We start from the raw sequence: 15,371 nt of genomic DNA, 5'->3' as shown, positions 1-15,371 counted from the left end.
TTAATGGAAGTATTCCTCATATTCTCTTATATCCATTCAGTTGAAGATCTGAGGTCTGGAATGAAACCTTGAATGAGATGTTGTTATGTGCTGCATGCTGCTTGGTCTCGCCTAAAATTGAAAATATATTCCAGTACTCTGCGCCTCTCTTTGACAATATGCTCAAGGTATCCTTACGTGGTCGAGTATAGATTCACCAATGGGTCGTAAGTATCATTTCCATACGCATCTCCACCAAAGTTCAAATAGCCATTCACATATGGTTGGGTTGGAAACTTGGATAATATCGAGCTGGCATTCCCAAACACCCAAACAGTTTGCATACCTGTGACAACCTTGTCAGTCTTCAGGCCCGCTCAAACCTGTTCGCAAGAAATGACTCACCCATTATCATATGCTGCAAAACATGGCAATGCATCATCCAAGCACCAACATCATCCTCGGTCACTCTGATTCGCCATGCTCGCCATCCGGCCGTGGTCTCCGGAAGGCCCGAGACGGCATACCGATACAGCATCGTCGTATCGCGTCGTGCAGGGGTATAATTTGCAAACTTGACCTCGTTTGCCGTGGCATTGTATGTCCCGTTACTACGAATCCAAGAATCAGTGACGAAAAGTCCTTTTTGCATCAGGGGTGGAATTCACTACTCACCCAGAGCCAAGGTCAAAATAATGCTTGCCATGCGCATGCATGGGGTGAAAGTCCCAGCCACCAGTCGGACCGGAATTACTCAGCCAAACAATGTCGAGAACTTCTCCAGGTAACGCAGGGAAGGCATTTGAGTATGGATCCCAGCCTCCGTTCTCGACGGCTGCCGTGTAATTGGGAGTCTGACCAGTCAAGTACACCTGTACGAGGTACGGGAGGCTGTTGTTGGATTGTCGTTGCGCTGTCTGCCAAATGAGATTGTCTTGTCTATATGAGGTTTACCGTCAGTGCCTAACACTTTCAACGGCGCGAATCACGAAAACTGGACTGGATTGGACTGCTCAGGTACGGGAGGATGAGTCAGGATCACACTTACGCCCACTGCAGGGTGCCATTGATAGTCCCATTCACGTACGATCCCACCTTCATCTGCTGCTGCATGGTGATATACACCGTCCGCGTCACCTCGGATAGCTTTGGAAAAGCTTCCTGTGGATGCAGTGCTTCAAGTGCATATTCGGCCCAAGTCGTCACATTCGTCGGGAGAGTGATGGGAGGAGTTTCAGGTAACAGGGAAGGCTGCTTCGATCCACTGACATTGTACTGCAGCAAAGCATAACCGGACACGTTTGTGGGCCTGTCTCGACTCTCGTACCAGAGCCAGAAGCTGGTCTTGTTGGCCGCGTCGAGCTCAGCTTGCGTCTTTGTCTTGAAGAGCACACTGAACCGTTGACCACTGCCGAGTTGGAGATGATCGGTCCTCCAAGGTTTGGTGTATTCGCCGTCCGCTTCGATAATTGTCAGGTTCTTGTGTTCCTCGATACCAAGAGTGACCAGTGAGAGCGCAGTGGCACTGATGAACCGCCACCTGTACGTCGTCCCTGGTGAGACGTTGACGACATACGGTGTACACGTCGCGTCCGTCGCGTTACTGAAGGAGGAGTTACCACTGAAGCTGTTGATCGATATAGCTTCTGGCTCGCCAGACCATTTGAACGGGTTGGCAATTAGACCATTGAAGATGGTACTGTCGTTGCTGGGGAAATAGTCCTGGATGAAGAAGGATTTGTCGCCGTCGTAATCGTAGGGGACCTTTCCTTGGTCCTGGACGATGACCACCCCCTGCGCCGTGTTGGACTGGAATCCGATGTGCGAATGGTAGAAATATGATCCTGCATCACCGACTGCGGGTGTCACACTATAATCGAAGAACTCATTCGAAGCGATCGGCCACTGTGAGACCTCAGGTGTCCCATCTGAGAAGGGAGACGTTCGTTGACTCAACCCGTGCCAGTGCTATTGATGAAGCATAATTTTCAGCTCATTTCTCGTCCCGTTCGCAGAGAAATACCAGTCAACAACAACATACCACAGTAAGATTCTGGTCGGGAATCCTATTGTACACTCTGATCCATGTGGTGAAATTCTCCTTCAAATAAAGTGTCGGCCCTGGACTTGTGCCATTGATCACCACCGAGTACCGCCTCTGGCAATTAATGGCGAGGTTCTTCGCCGTCGCAACAAGCACATAGTCAGGTCTGGCATTGGGGCTTGGAGGAATAGCACAGATTGCTTGGATCCATAGAAGGGCGGGTAATAGTCGAAGGAAGAGCAGCATGGTCGGAAGATTCAGACCACAACAGTCACATACCACTTTGTCACAGCAAGCAAGCCCACTGAACTGCCCGGGAGGACCACGCCGTCATATACGGACAAGCCCTGGAGCATCGCTGCAAGATGGCACATGCCGTCATCTTTGCGGAACGTAGATCGGCGTGGCATGGTATGGAGTATGTAGGTTCAATAATAGTCTCGCCAGGACCATCGAACCAGTTACCGATTGTAGAGAGTAGGGCTGACAAGGCACAGACTTGAGACGGTCCAGGGCGCCTGAGTCGATCATTGGCCACAGAACGCGGATACCGAGTATCGGTAAACCTTGTGATGAAGGAGTCGATCGTCAGGCCCCCCGATGCGCAAACGGGCAGAAACACGGAACAAGTTGCGAATCTTGAGTCAAACTGGCGGAAGCTCTTTGAAGTCCAGCTTCACGTTTGGTTCTCCACGTCCAAAACACGACCCGTATTGTTAATGATGTGCTGATATTGTGCTGATGGTATCATGGATCGTGAGAAGAATGAGCTGATGCTGGAAGGATGGATTTCTCCACACACTCAACCAGGACTTCCTTACCCAAGGACGACTGGCTGACCCTTTAGAGAAATCACTCGGTAAGCCACACGTGAACGATTATCTATCATGGTGCTTGGCAAGAGCATCATCTCACAAGGAACAACAGGCTGTAGGATCAAGTGTCCAGCGGAACGGGGTGGAATTCTCGTATCCGTGCCTGGGTGTGAGACGACATTGCTCAGTCACCACTTGTAGATCAATCAGATTGAAACCATACTTGAGACCATCTTTTGTCTACATCAATCGTCAATCCGGGCCCAAAGAACATTCATTCATCATGAGATAACAGCGGCGACATGGCTTCGAGATGTGTATTGTGTCTACCGTTTAGTATCCAACCATCTTCCATAGAGTTCCGGAGATTTTTCTGCGCACGTCTTGCACAATGCCAGCCCACCCTCGAGCCTGCGTGACCAAGTTCGTAACACCAATGATCCTCCTCGTGAACAGGTCTGATTGATCGAAATCATGGGCATAGACGTCCCAATACGCCTGACTCCCTGCGACTCTCTCCAGGCCCGTCGCGTGGGCATGCTCCTCGGTCGTCTTTGAGGCGATGACCAGTGCCCGTCCAATGATGCCTTGATCGCTCGCGAGGCGCGTCGTAGCTTCGACCACGTCCTCTATCGAAGCCATTCCGCCTCCTGCGAGAACAAGCGCGCCCAACGACCCTAGAATAGGCGTGTCGACAAAGTACGGGTTGATCATGTTCACCCTGATCCCATGCTTGATGGGCGTCGTGATGCGCAGAGACCGGAACAGTCCGACCACACCGTGCTTCGCCGTGGCATAGATCGGTTGGGAAGGGAGACCCGCCAGACCTGCGATGGAGGATACGAGAATCAAATGTCGATCGCGCGGTGCTGTCTTCCCACCATCGACCTTGCACTTGTCACTGCCCGGATTTCGTGACAGGTACGACAAGGCCAGGTTCGTGGTGAACATGACCCCGTCCAGATTCGTATCGAGCGTCCTCATTTTCGGTGGGGGTGGGTTGTCCATGTTTGCGTAGTCCGGTGGTTCTTCGAAGACGGCGTTTTCTAGGCCATCGGCTATGCCGGCATTGGCCATGACACAGTCGATGCCTCCGTGTGGACTGAGGCTGGCTGCTTGCTTGAAGAACGCCGCTTGGCTCTCCCAGCTCGTCACATCGAGGTGGATGAAGTGGTGGTTGGGATTCCCGCTGGAAGCTCGCACCTGTGCCACAAGTTCCGTGCCCGTCTTGTCGTTGATGTCGCCTATGATGATGTTGGCGCCGTATTTGGCCCACAGCTCGAAACATGACTTTCCGAACCCAGATGCTCCGCCGGTGATGACAATCAGCTTCCCCCTGAGATTGTCGTAGTTGATGGGTTCCGAGCAGTCGATTGCGCCCGAGTGGATTGAGCTCGAGCCGTAGGGGACTTCGCCCGCCGTTGGCTGAACCATCACTTTTTATTGAACACGATTCTTTTGTCAGGACAGATTCGAGGGGGAAAGGTTTTGCCTGCCCTTTTGTATTATTGCTATTGTTGATGAGCTTGAGTGAAATAGAAAGGAAAGGAGGGATTAATATCGATGGCTGGTCGTCTATTCCGGGATTGCGAATACGAGGCGCCACCGAATTTAGAGGGTTCGACATTGTCTCAATTACAGATACGACGAGGGAAGAGAAACTCCTTGGACAAATCTAAATGAACATTTAAACCATGTAGAGCAATTACAATACCCTTTGATTACCATGATCAGTGCAACTCCTATTATAAGGCTTTCATTCTGTATATGCTATATGGGTATCGTGACACCGTAATATCCGTAATGTTTGGTCGATGTGACATTATTTGGTAGGCATAACCACGTAAATCAAGCAGTCTTTGTTGGGACAACCTCCCTAGTAGATGCTTGTTCTAATTCCTTCAACACGATCAATTCGGAAGGAGAAGATCCGATAGAATCTAAGCTCCTGAACCCTTCTTCCACCAACCATGCCTTTCCCTCCTCAAGCTTATGCAGCACTTCACAGGATTTTCCAACAACAAGCAGCCCCGGCGGTCTGGACCCTTCTTCTTCGACGGCCTGTACCACGTGTTCCAAGGTAGATCGTATGACCCTCTGGTCAGGACAGCTTGCACGCTCAATCACAGCGCAAGGTGTCGTGACCGGCCATAATCGGCGAGCATGAGGTGGGTTTCCCGAATCTTGAGAGGCCACCGTCAAAGTTTGAACTAGACTCTCCAGCCTGTGCAAAGCCATTAAAAAGACAACCGTCTTGCTTGGTCGATAGGAGGGCGGCTCTGGTGCTGCTCCTTTCCGCCCCGTACCAGTACATATAACAACTTGATCAGCCACAGCTCGATGGGTGACCGGAATATCTGCAAAAAGGGGTGCAGACATTGCACTGGTAATACCGGGGATCACTCTGACTTCAAAGCCCCGTTCCCTGAAGAATGAGAATTCTTCGGCGCCTCGGCCATACAGATAAGGGTCTCCCTGCTTAAGTCTCAAAACATCCTTGCCTTGCTTCATTGCATTGAGTCCAAGCTGTAGGAGCTCTTCTTGAGCAGCATCCGCGTTACCAGGGAATTTGCGAGCAATATGCACCGGAGTTCGACGAGGAATAAGAGCCAAGATTTCAGCGGGGACCAACTTGTCTGCAAGTATAAGATGTGCATTATCGATGGCGGTCCGAGTTGCAATAGTCAGTAGGGAAGGATGGCCGGGGCCTGAGCCAGCCAGAGTGATAGTACCCCGATGTAAAGGTAGAGCAGGCATGAGATGGTTGCTTGAATCAGAGTCTAGCGCTGGAGGCTGTGCAGTGGTCCTGTATGCTTCCAGGATGGCTGAGACATCATCATCTGTGATGGCTGCCAGTCGACTCAATGGCCAATACTCGCATATCTGTGAAAGCCACCTCATACGTCTGGTGCGGAGAACTCCCGGGTCTTTGTCGTCTTCTCTCACCAGCGAATTGAAAGTATGCTTTTGAGCAGCACCATCGTCATCGTCGACCTCTGCATCGATCACTTCCGTTGAGTTTGCAGTTTGTGACTTATAGTCTTCTTCCCATATCCGACGTCTAACCGTTCCTAGTCGATCTACCGCTGCACCGAATTTGGGTGGAAGGGCAGACGCGATCTCCCGCCTGATGCGAGACGATAGTTTGCAGCCATTCCCGGATGTGGTGATACCAATCTGTAATGGACCGTCGGAATATGCGGATAGGAGTGTGAAGGTGCAAAGATGAGGTGCGTCGACCACATTCACAGGAATGCGCATACGCTTGCACAGGTTTGCAATGTTCGCAACCTGCGGCTCCTTCGCAGGCAATGTGACGAAGACCGCATCCACATATCCTTCCACTTCCTCCCTTCCCAGTGTTTGAAGGTCCTCCTCTTCAAAATCTCGCTCTATATGCCGAACCCTGCCGTCTTCGATGCACGCGAAGAGGTTGAAGTGTAGATCTGCAGCGTTTGGTGTAATAATGACTGGATGAGCACCGACTTCGAGAGACTTGAAACATCTGGAGGCTGCTAAGGGCCCAGAGCCCAGAATGACATGCACCTGGTCAACACAGGCCTGAGCAGTCAACAGGGCGGGGACAGTCATGGCGTCCTAAATCGAATATCGTCGCGGGGAACTTTGTTGGGTGGAGAGTATTGTGAGGAGGAAAATGGTTATAAACAGGACCAAGACGCCATGGCTATGCTAGACAATGAGATGAAATGAAATGGTAAGAGAAATATGACTCGGTAAAATCAATGCATGGTGTAAGAAACAACGTCGCTCGGAGAAAGACTCATTCAAACACCTGCAGACGGCGAGATGTCGAGAAAAATTGCAGATGACGCGATTTGTGTCTTTCGGCTTATCGCTTATCGCCGACCAATCAACGTCTGTTTGATTCCAACATGGTGGGGCCGCGGAGCCTTGCCATAAATTTCCATTTTCTGCATTGTCAGTGCATCTTCCGGCCGTCGGAGTTTTTAATATGCTCCTGTTAGCTGACCCTGCTGTTTGTGACAATGACGGTGGTGAATTGGGCTATATTGCCTTTGTTTCGATACCGTGGACTTAAGCAGGCTGTATGTGACGCATTTCTGCATCGTTGCTTTCAAAGATCTGAGCCGAATAATCGTGGCCCCTGGTCTTCCTGATCTGATTGTTGTCATCGTGGACTGCTCATAAGAAGTCAAGCCGTATCCCCGAGGTGGCTAGGACTCGGGAGTATTGTTTTGCTGCCGAAAACTCGAGAGATGACACCTTCCTGTCTGTATTTTTGAGCTTTCTGAAGCCTTCTTCGTCCGAGACGCCTCAGGTCGGAGCGTTGAGAGCTTGTCGCATGTTGTTGTAGCCTTACGAAGCATTATCCTCTATCAGACCTCAGGTTCGTCGTCGTCAAAATTGAGAATCTTGCTCATATAAGGTCCATCCAACGTGTAGCCAAGGCGCTCATAGTAGCTTCTGACGCCCACACCGCTGATGACGCTGAGCTTTTCACTGCCGTGCTCGTCTCTGGCGATGCGTTCGGCTTCTTTCATGAGGAGTGTACCGTAGCCCTGATGTTGAAACCTGCTCTTTTCGCGTCCATGGATAGGCACGGCAAGGCCATAGACATGGAGTTCGCGGACAATACTTGTTGGTCGTCCAGTAAGTTCCGGTCGGAAGGTATATTCGGCAGTGCACTTTCTTAATCTCAGCATGCCAATGAGAATATCTTGTTTGGGGTCTTCGTATGCAAGGAATGTCTCCCAGCCATCATTGGCCATGTAGTCCCTGCGGACAAGTTCGACTTGTGATGGGCGGATTTTGTTCTTCACTTCGTTGATTCCGACTTCGCGAGTTCGAATATCTCGACAGGTGGTTCCGAAGTCTTTCATCCGGGAAAGTGCTAATTCTCTGAGGTTACCGTTCTCAACGCCCGAGGTGACGAGAGGCATAGGGATGTCTCGTTGTACTCTGTAAATTCTGGTCCAGGGCGGGACAAGCGCCAGGATCCTTGCGACCAGGTCAACAAGCGCATTTGGAGTGTAGTTCTTGAATCGACCCGTCCGCCAAAGTTCATAGAGGCCTGTACCTCGGATAACGAGAGTGGGATATATCTTCAATCCATCCGTTCTGAAATCTGGGTTCTCGAAATACTCCTCAAACTGGAAAATATCACGCTCCATACCAACATTAGGCAAGTCGGGCATCATATGAGAGACAACTTTGAAACCAGCATCCTTGCAGAACTTGAAAGATTCCACCACTGCCGCCACAGTGTGCCCTCTGTTGGAATCTCTCGCCACGTCTTCATACAACGACTGGACACCAAGCTCAAGTCGCGTGCAGCCGTATCTGAGCATATCTGAGAGATGGTCGATCTGTCCAAAGTCTGGACGTGTTTCAATCGTCAAACCTACACATTTGATCGTTGACATTTCACCTGCAGCGACTGCCTCATCGACGTTTTCGGTCTGATACCCAGATAATGCATTGTGGAGTTGAGCAACAAAGTTATCACGATATGCCTTATCAAGTGACATAAAGGTGCCTCCCATGAGAATGAACTCAACCTTATCCACGCTATGTCCGAGAGACTTGAGCTGGTCGATTCTGCCTCGCGCCTGTTCGAAGGGATCATATCGTGCACGGATTGCTCGCATCGAGGTAGGTTCGTATCCAGTGTAGGATTGCGTCGAATATTCAAAGTCGGAGTCTGGACCCCCAGGGCAGTAAACACAAGCATGCCTGGTTTCACATCAGCAACAATCATTTCTAAGGATACAAGTCATCTTTACCCAGTCCATGCGATATGCTGTGAAGAACCCAGTCAGTATCAATGCGATTTTGCTAGAGGCTGATGTACATACCGGGCAACGATGTGGTTTACTCATTACTGCAACCACAACAATTCCACTTGCGCTGCGTACTGGCTTTGCTATCAATTTGGGCAAAAGAGCCTTTTTGTAATTCTCGGGCACAGCTGACAAGATCCCAGTCAATGGGGGCTGATTGCTGAGTTTATGTTTTCGTGCGACATCTCCTCGCAGTCGATTGAGATTGATATCTTTCTTCGGTTTGCTGTCATCAAGGCTGGCCTCGTACTCTTGAATCAGGGCTCGGGCAATGTCGTTACATGCTTGCATAAAGCGGACGCTTTCGGGGGCCAGGTTTTCATTTTTGCCTGGCTTTACCCTTGTCCTGACCACTGTTTCCGTCGCCATGGTAAAGAATCTTCCTGCCAAAATTGTGCGGACTGGTAACGAGGCAAAACCGTTGATGGTTGAAACATGAAATTTCCATATCACGTGGCGAGAGGGTTCCCACTTCTTGGCGTCGGGAGTGTAAGATATTTACTCCGTATCACCAGTAAATAAGTAGGTACCTACGGAGTAGGATGGGGTAGATTCAAATACATGGATACCTAATTCACAGTAACTACCTGGCAGATCTCTAAACACCAACCTGGCATCAACAGTTGAACCGCGCCACACTCAGGAGTTGCTATGCTTCCTGCCGCCTTCATCTCAGCAGACGCCCGGTCAAGTCCAAAGCATGAACAACACAGCCCTCAGCGCTGAATCTGATGCTAGCGAAGTATTCGTGATTCAGCCTTCAGTATTGCCTAAGAGGAGCACAGCTATCTATGATTGAGACTGAGTCTTGACTCGTACAGCCCTGACTGAGTCTCTACGTGTGGGAACTTCATATCCCAGGATTACAGAACCGCAAATGGTATCATGCCATCGAGGTGTGGTGCGCTTGGTCGAAGTAGAACATTGTGCCTATAATTCGGGGAGCATGATAGAACTTGCAAGATGTGAACATGATCTCAACCACGCCTGACGTTGTTGCGACCGTCGATAGATATTTCCTCAGATTTTGGAATTTCCCAATCCAAGGCTCTCAGAGAGCAACTCCAAACCTTGCCGCAAGAAGATGGGATAGTTACCTAGGCATTGAAGGAGGAGATATGATTCGTGCGAACCCTTAACGCAATCAATATAGCATGAGAAGTGTGTGTCAAAGAGGAAGAAGAATGCCATGACCCCAGGGTAGGTATGTATGGGATGAGACAGATAAAAGCAGCAGTATGAAATGGACAAAATAAGCGAACCAATGTATAACGGTTCATTCTCGGGTCGGAAGCTTTCGCAGGCTGGTTCAAACCAATCTGGCGGAAAGCTCCTACTCCGCAGACAACGAGCTCGATTCTTGATATCTACTTGTCCTCCTGCCTAGTCAAGTTGAGCATCTCTTAGTGCTCGAGTGCAGGCCTCTCCAAGTTGTAGCCATGCAGGCATTCAAGACCTGCGCCTCCTCGGCGCTGCGCCAGGCATCTCGACCGACCAGATCCTACGCTACAGTCTCGGCTGCGGCTGCATATCAAGAAACCATCCCTAACCTCAGGATCAACTCAGATACGAAAGTGCTTTTCCAAGGTTTCACCGGCAAGCAGGGAACTTTCCACGCCCGACAAGCGATCGAGTATGGCACAAAGGTCGTGGGCGGCACAAATCCCAAAAAGGTATTCCCGATTGTTGTCTGCGATGGGTGCATTGCAACGATGAATAAATAACATATGTTGATTTCGATCCCAGGCCGGCTCTACACACCTCGATCTCCCAGTATTCAAGAACGTGAGTGAAGGAGTGAAGCAGACTGGCGCCAATGCAAGTGTAAGTGGCAGAGATTCAAGAGATGTCCAGTCACAACAACGAAGGCGCTGATAATATGAAAAGGTCATCTTTGTCCCTCCACCTTTGGCTGCTGCCGGTATTCTGGAGGCTGTCGAGGCCGAGATTCCCCTGGTCGTCTGCATCACCGAAGGTTCGTTCAATATAAACAAAGATCGGCTTGCAGCAAGTTCTAACATCTATCACAGGTATTCCACAGCACGACATGGTTAAAGTAAGTCAACCTGACTTCTTGAGATGTGTGAAAGCGGTGTTAATCTTTTATTCTAGGTGACCAACATTCTCAAGACCCAAAACAAGACCCGTCTCGTTGGTCCAAACTGTCCTGGTGTCATGTGAATATCCTCTCCCCTACTTTCGAGCTCGCGTACTGACTTTGAAAGTGCTCCTGGCCAATGCAAGATCGGTATCATGCCTGGATTCATCCACAAGCGAGGAAGAGTGGGGATCGTTTCGCGATCAGGAACTTTGACATATGAAGCTGTCAACCAAACCACACAAGCGGGACTCGGACAATCTTTGGTCGTTGGTATTGGAGGTGATCCATTCAGCGGCACCAATTTCATCGACTGCCTAAAGGTCTTCATGGAGGATGACGAGACGGAAGGAATTATCATGATTGGTGAAATTGGAGGCAGCGCCGAAGAAGATGCGGCCGAGTTTTTGAAGAGCGAGAACAAGAAGAACAAGCCTGCGGTCAGCTTCATCGCTGGTATCAGTGCACCTCCTGGACGAAGAATGGGTCACGCCGGTGCCATCATCAGTGGTGGCAAGGGTGGTGCCGACTCCAAGATTGCCGCTCTCGAAGCAGCCGGTGTCGTTGTCGAGCGAAGCCCGGCCTCGTTGGGCAAAGCTCTTCACGAACAATTTGTCGCGCGGGATCTCATTTAAAGCAGGCCACGAGTGTCATACCTTTTCAACAATCTTCCAGTAAGGGGGGCGGCGGGATAAGGTCGCATTCACGGAGATGTTCTTGTAGTTTTGGTACCCGTAATCGGGAAGCTTGATAACACTGTACAATTGCTGCAATTGCTAGCCGGTATCTCAGTCCACAATCCCAAGGTAGGAATCTGCCACCTTCCAGGTCTTTGTTGACCTCCAAACGCTGAAAGATTTCTCGTAACGCCATTGTCTGATCAAAACATCTATACTTTCTCTTCACTCCCATCCACCGTTGTCATAGTGATATTGCTCCCCTTCGACTCGCCCGTACATGTAGCCAGGCCTGGAATCCGCAGAATACCAGGAAACCCTAATAGATGTCAGCTCATTGCGCTTTTGCTTCACTTGGAAGACAAACTCACAGCATATACTGCTACGCTGATGAAGATGGCTGAGGCGACCGCGGCGTGGTCTTCAGGGTTTTCCTCCATACCCATCATGATGTGGTGATCCCTCTGTATTTCCAAAGTGTTAGCGTCCTACCAATTGAAAAGAGAGTCCCTGGGTTCGACTCTGTGTAACAGGACGACATTGAAATGGGCTTCGAAGGGGATCAAACTCGTACCGAAAAGAGACTACCGATGACGGAGAGAATCACGACGGCGAAGCATGATATGACGGTGCTGTTGAGATATTGTTAATTGCCATGCTCCCGAACGACTCTCCGGGCGACTGACCAGCTCCAGGCGTTGAATGCAGATACCACGGGTTTCATCTTGTCGAGGGTTGGGTGTTTCGCTGGTGACTTGCTCTGTATTCGTAGAGGTCAAGCGTTTGTCGATGGCGGAGGGGTGAGCAGGGAGCTGCTTGTTGGGTGTCTCTGAGTGGTCGACTGACTTTTCTCAAGGCGACCACAGGATCGCAGAGGTTTACGCGAGGTATCGTGGAAGGAATGACAGTTGTCTGGACTTGATACGTTGTGGCCTGGATGGCTGTTCAGTCGCTTGGGGTCTTTTGGTGTTGAAAGCGGCGCAGGCACAAGCAACGTACAGCCTCGTCAGCCAATCGGCATTTTCGCTGGGCAGAAACACGACATCGCATGACATGGTCATTCATTCTCCCCTTCCAACTTGACAGAATCAATTGAATTCTTCTACTTAGACTCTATATGCCGATATTTCCTTGTCGCCAACACCTTTCTCCTCGTCTCCGACTACTTATGCTTTCTCACGCTTTCCTCTTGCCTCTCAACCTCAAGATAGTCTCCAGCATCCAGCACGCCGGACGAAGATGGTGTGAAGCAGTTCCAGCCTCGGATAGTCCCCATTCCTCTTACATCCCGTTGTTTCGTCATTGATTTCACCTTTTTCGACGACGTTATTTACCTTTCTCGCAAGAAATCTCATTCACCGTCTCAATCAGCAGATATTCTGATGCCACGTAGGGATCAGGGTGCCGACAATGATGAGCGATCCCCGCTCATTCAGGCTGTGACTATCCAACATAGCGAAGTCCCACAAGCAACGCTTACCGAAACATCACCCTCGGAGGATGGCTCGACTCCAAATGAACCACTTCTCTCCAATGACAGACCGCCATCGGAAACTATTGGCCTCGAAGACTCGATCATCGTCAGCAAAAGCACCTGGTACTTGATTCTCCTAACGACGAGCATCGGAGGACTCCAGATTGTTTGGTCTGTCGAATTGTCCAATGGATCGCCTTACCTGTTGTCGCTTGGCATGAGCAAGGCTCTCCTCGCTGGGGTCTGGCTTGCTGGCCCCCTGACAGGAGCCCTTGTTCAGCCGTACATCGGTATTCTAAGTGATCGATGTCGAGTTTCCTGGGGCAAACGCAAGCCTTTTATGATTGCTGGAGCACTCGGAGTTGTCGTTACATCCATGATACTTGCGTATTCCCGAGATATCGTCCGTCTGATTGGAGGACTCGACATTGATGCACCATATACAGGAGGTTATATGACTGCTACAATAGTCTTGGCTACTGTGATGATGTGGTGTCTTGACTTTGCCATCAACACGGGTCAGTTCCCACGAAGACCCTACACAGACCAAGCTAACACCTCACAGTCCAAGCAGCTATTCGCGCATTCATTGTAGATGGCGCCCCATCTCATCAGCAAGAGTCAGCGAATGCGTGGGCCTCACGTATGACTGGTGTCGGAAATGTGTTAGGCTATGTCTTTGGATACCTCGATCTGCCGAAGTACTTCCACTTCTTCGGAAACACTCAATTCAAGGTCTTGGTGGTTATCGCATCCATCGCACTTGGGTCGACAGTGCTGCTTAGTATTCTCACCATCAAGGAACGGAACCCGCAGCACGACCCTCCTTCCAAAGCGGACAATGAGTCTACTGGCTTCATGGCCTTCTTTAGACAGGTCTTCGTCTCAATCAAGCGTCTACCACCTCAGATACGCAAAGTCTGTGAAGTCCAGTTCTTTCATTGGATGGGGTGGTTTCCATTCCTGTTTTACATCACCACCTATATTGGACAACTTTACGTAAATCCATACCTGGAGCCAGGACTTTCCGATGCCGAGGTCGAGAAGCTGTGGGCAAAGGCTACTCGAATAGGCACCTTTGCTCTACTGATCTATGCCATTACTGCATTTTCGTCGAACATTATACTGCCATTTTTGGTGGTTCCAGCCTACGAAACTCGGGCAGTCCCTGATGATGTAGATGATATCTTCACGCAGCCTGTTCTAACCCCGACTTCACCCATCGGCACGAGATCATCGGAATATCCCTGGTTTGAAGCTCATCATCACCGGGCTCATAGCCAGCCAGTGACACCAAACTCTCCGATTGCCACGAGGTACGACGAATTCCCCTTCTTCGATAATCCACCTCCAAGGTCACAAAGCGATCTCAACATCAACCGGTATATCTCTGGGGACTCTCACCTGTCAGATCCAAGTGCAAAGGGCCCTAGTGGTATTAGACGATTCTTGACCAAGATACAAATTCCTGGATTGACTCTCCGACGAACATGGCTGCTTTCACAACTTTTGTTTTCAGTGTGCATGTTCAGTACTTTCTTCATCTCCACACCGTTAGCGGCAACCATCATGACTGCTTTCGTAGGCGTCTCGTGGTCCTTGACGCTTTGGGCTCCTTTTGCTCTGATCTCGGCGGAAATTTCCAAACGGGACGAGATGAGAAGAAAGCGTTACCGACAACGCTTGATGAATGGAGACGACAATATCACCGATAGTAAAATGGACGAGGAGGAAGACCAAGCCGGGATCATTCTCGGCCTACACAATGTCGCTATCAGTGCTCCACAAATTGTAGCCACACTTATCAGCAGTGCCATATTCAAACTCTTGCAGAAGCCTAGAAACGTCCCTGGGGATGTGAGTGTGGGGTGGACTTTGAGGATTGGTGGAGCAGCTACACTGGTTGCCGCATTTATTACTTGGAGGATGAAAGAGCCCGCAGATGAAACTGAAGATGATCTGTAGGTCACCGTATGCGGATTTTTTGGAAGATGCTTGTCCTTTCACGCAGACAACATTTGATGAATACCGTGGTATCGCTTTGGCATGCTTTGGATGCAATAGAAGGTTATCTCGTTATGGCTTGCACGAGAGATCATACGATGGCTAGGGATACGAAGGGCAGGCGTGTTGTATCAGTGGGAGCTTTGTGAGCGGCTTGTTCTATATCTTGTTTAGATCTTTCTTCTTCGATGGCGACAATGTCCTTGAAACTCGGCCAGGGTGGTCATCCGCCCATGTCCCAGAACTTCGGTGCGCATCTTCCCTCGTATCCTTTTCTCTCAGTGGAGAATCCGGAGCGAGCGTCAACGCCAAGTTACACCAAGTACGAGTAAAAGAGTAGTGAGTTGTCTGTAGGGTTGGACGAAGAAGAACGAACTCCCGAGGTAGAACCGTGTCTGACTTACGGAGTAGATGCAGAACGGTTAAAAAACAGGCTGTTAGGCTAATATTCGGACTGG

At 50.0% G+C, this 15,371-nt stretch overlaps 7 protein-coding genes across 7 annotated transcripts; 2 read left to right on the top strand and 5 right to left on the bottom strand.

The window, feature by feature from the left end:
- Positions 1 to 131: 131 nt before the first annotated feature.
- Positions 132 to 2,309, bottom strand: PV06_03678 (L-ascorbate oxidase). Its single transcript, XM_016404490.1, has 5 exons — positions 2,021 to 2,309; positions 1,028 to 1,947; positions 655 to 918; positions 385 to 590; positions 132 to 325 (listed from the first exon to the last, which is right to left on the bottom strand). Exons 1-5 carry the CDS (start codon positions 2,267 to 2,269, stop codon positions 174 to 176), a joined length of 1,791 nt encoding a protein of 596 aa, XP_016265495.1. The 5' UTR covers positions 2,270 to 2,309; the 3' UTR covers positions 132 to 173.
- An 862-nt stretch (positions 2,310 to 3,171) lies between these two features.
- On the bottom strand, positions 3,172 to 4,272 carry PV06_03677 (uncharacterized protein; the record flags this gene model as incomplete). Its single annotated transcript, XM_016404489.1, has 1 exon — positions 3,172 to 4,272. One exon carries the CDS (start codon positions 4,270 to 4,272, stop codon positions 3,172 to 3,174), a length of 1,101 nt encoding a protein of 366 aa, XP_016265494.1.
- A 290-nt stretch (positions 4,273 to 4,562) lies between these two features.
- Positions 4,563 to 6,607, bottom strand: PV06_03676 (uncharacterized protein). Its single transcript, XM_016404488.1, has one exon. The coding sequence runs from the start codon at positions 6,427 to 6,429 to the stop codon at positions 4,687 to 4,689; it is 1,743 nt and encodes a 580-aa protein (XP_016265493.1). The 5' UTR covers positions 6,430 to 6,607; the 3' UTR covers positions 4,563 to 4,686.
- Positions 6,608 to 7,011: 404 nt separating this feature from the next.
- Positions 7,012 to 9,029, bottom strand: PV06_03675 (elongator complex protein 3; the record flags this gene model as incomplete). Its single annotated transcript, XM_016404487.1, has 3 exons — positions 7,012 to 8,553; positions 8,604 to 8,620; positions 8,676 to 9,029. The coding sequence occupies 3 exons, from the start codon at positions 9,027 to 9,029 to the stop codon at positions 7,197 to 7,199; spliced, it is 1,728 nt and encodes a 575-aa protein (XP_016265492.1). The 3' UTR covers positions 7,012 to 7,196.
- Positions 9,030 to 9,981: 952 nt separating this feature from the next.
- On the top strand, positions 9,982 to 11,585 carry PV06_03674 (uncharacterized protein). The gene is made up of 6 exons (XM_016404486.1): positions 9,982 to 10,333; positions 10,407 to 10,484; positions 10,548 to 10,635; positions 10,691 to 10,716; positions 10,773 to 10,837; positions 10,886 to 11,585. Exons 1-6 carry the CDS (start codon positions 10,100 to 10,102, stop codon positions 11,391 to 11,393), a joined length of 999 nt encoding a protein of 332 aa, XP_016265491.1. The 5' UTR covers positions 9,982 to 10,099; the 3' UTR covers positions 11,394 to 11,585.
- On the bottom strand, positions 11,471 to 12,383 carry PV06_03673 (uncharacterized protein). The gene is made up of 4 exons (XM_016404485.1): positions 12,122 to 12,383; positions 12,010 to 12,067; positions 11,807 to 11,899; positions 11,471 to 11,754 (listed from the first exon to the last, which is right to left on the bottom strand). The coding sequence occupies exons 1-4, from the start codon at positions 12,157 to 12,159 to the stop codon at positions 11,680 to 11,682; spliced, it is 264 nt and encodes an 87-aa protein (XP_016265490.1). The 5' UTR covers positions 12,160 to 12,383; the 3' UTR covers positions 11,471 to 11,679.
- A 143-nt stretch (positions 12,384 to 12,526) lies between these two features.
- Positions 12,527 to 15,126, top strand: PV06_03672 (uncharacterized protein). Its single transcript, XM_016404484.1, has 2 exons — positions 12,527 to 13,427; positions 13,475 to 15,126. The coding sequence occupies exons 1-2, from the start codon at positions 12,818 to 12,820 to the stop codon at positions 14,872 to 14,874; spliced, it is 2,010 nt and encodes a 669-aa protein (XP_016265489.1). The 5' UTR covers positions 12,527 to 12,817; the 3' UTR covers positions 14,875 to 15,126.
- Positions 15,127 to 15,371: the final 245 nt, after the last annotated feature.

Source organism: Exophiala oligosperma (genome assembly GCF_000835515.1).
Source record: "Exophiala oligosperma strain CBS 72588 unplaced genomic scaffold supercont1.3, whole genome shotgun sequence".
NCBI lineage: Eukaryota > Fungi > Ascomycota > Eurotiomycetes > Chaetothyriales > Herpotrichiellaceae > Exophiala > Exophiala oligosperma.
Note: the sequence above shows the minus strand (reverse complement) of the source record. Positions and strands in the feature narration are given on the sequence as shown.

What these genes read in the sequence shown, in the direction of transcription:
- PV06_03678 (XM_016404490.1), bottom strand. Translation starts at nt 2,269, where the DNA reads ATGCTGCTCTTCCTTCGACTATTACCCGCCCTTCTATGGATCCAAGCA. An exon ending in CCGACCAGAATCTTACTGTG is followed by an intron (nt 1,948 to 2,020) that starts GTATGTTGTTGT and finishes CTTCATCAATAG; the next exon opens with CACTGGCACGGGTTGAGTCA. An exon ending in TTTGCAGCATATGATAATGG is followed by an intron (nt 326 to 384) that starts GTGAGTCATTTC and finishes AGGTTGTCACAG; the next exon opens with GTATGCAAACTGTTTGGGTG.
- PV06_03676 (XM_016404488.1), bottom strand. Translation starts at nt 6,429, where the DNA reads ATGACTGTCCCCGCCCTGTTGACTGCTCAGGCCTGTGTTGACCAGGTG.
- PV06_03674 (XM_016404486.1), top strand. Translation starts at nt 10,100, where the DNA reads ATGCAGGCATTCAAGACCTGCGCCTCCTCGGCGCTGCGCCAGGCATCT. An exon ending in GCGGCACAAATCCCAAAAAG is followed by an intron (nt 10,334 to 10,406) that starts GTATTCCCGATT and finishes TTTCGATCCCAG; the next exon opens with GCCGGCTCTACACACCTCGA. An exon ending in GGTCGTCTGCATCACCGAAG is followed by an intron (nt 10,636 to 10,690) that starts GTTCGTTCAATA and finishes CATCTATCACAG; the next exon opens with GTATTCCACAGCACGACATG.
- PV06_03673 (XM_016404485.1), bottom strand. Translation starts at nt 12,159, where the DNA reads ATGAAACCCGTGGTATCTGCATTCAACGCCTGGAGCTG. An exon ending in TCATCGGTAGTCTCTTTTCG is followed by an intron (nt 11,900 to 12,009) that starts GTACGAGTTTGA and finishes TTGGAAATACAG; the next exon opens with AGGGATCACCACATCATGAT. An exon ending in TCAGCGTAGCAGTATATGCT is followed by an intron (nt 11,755 to 11,806) that starts GTGAGTTTGTCT and finishes GACATCTATTAG; the next exon opens with GGTTTCCTGGTATTCTGCGG.
- PV06_03672 (XM_016404484.1), top strand. Translation starts at nt 12,818, where the DNA reads ATGCCACGTAGGGATCAGGGTGCCGACAATGATGAGCGATCCCCGCTC. An exon ending in TGACTTTGCCATCAACACGG is followed by an intron (nt 13,428 to 13,474) that starts GTCAGTTCCCAC and finishes AACACCTCACAG; the next exon opens with TCCAAGCAGCTATTCGCGCA.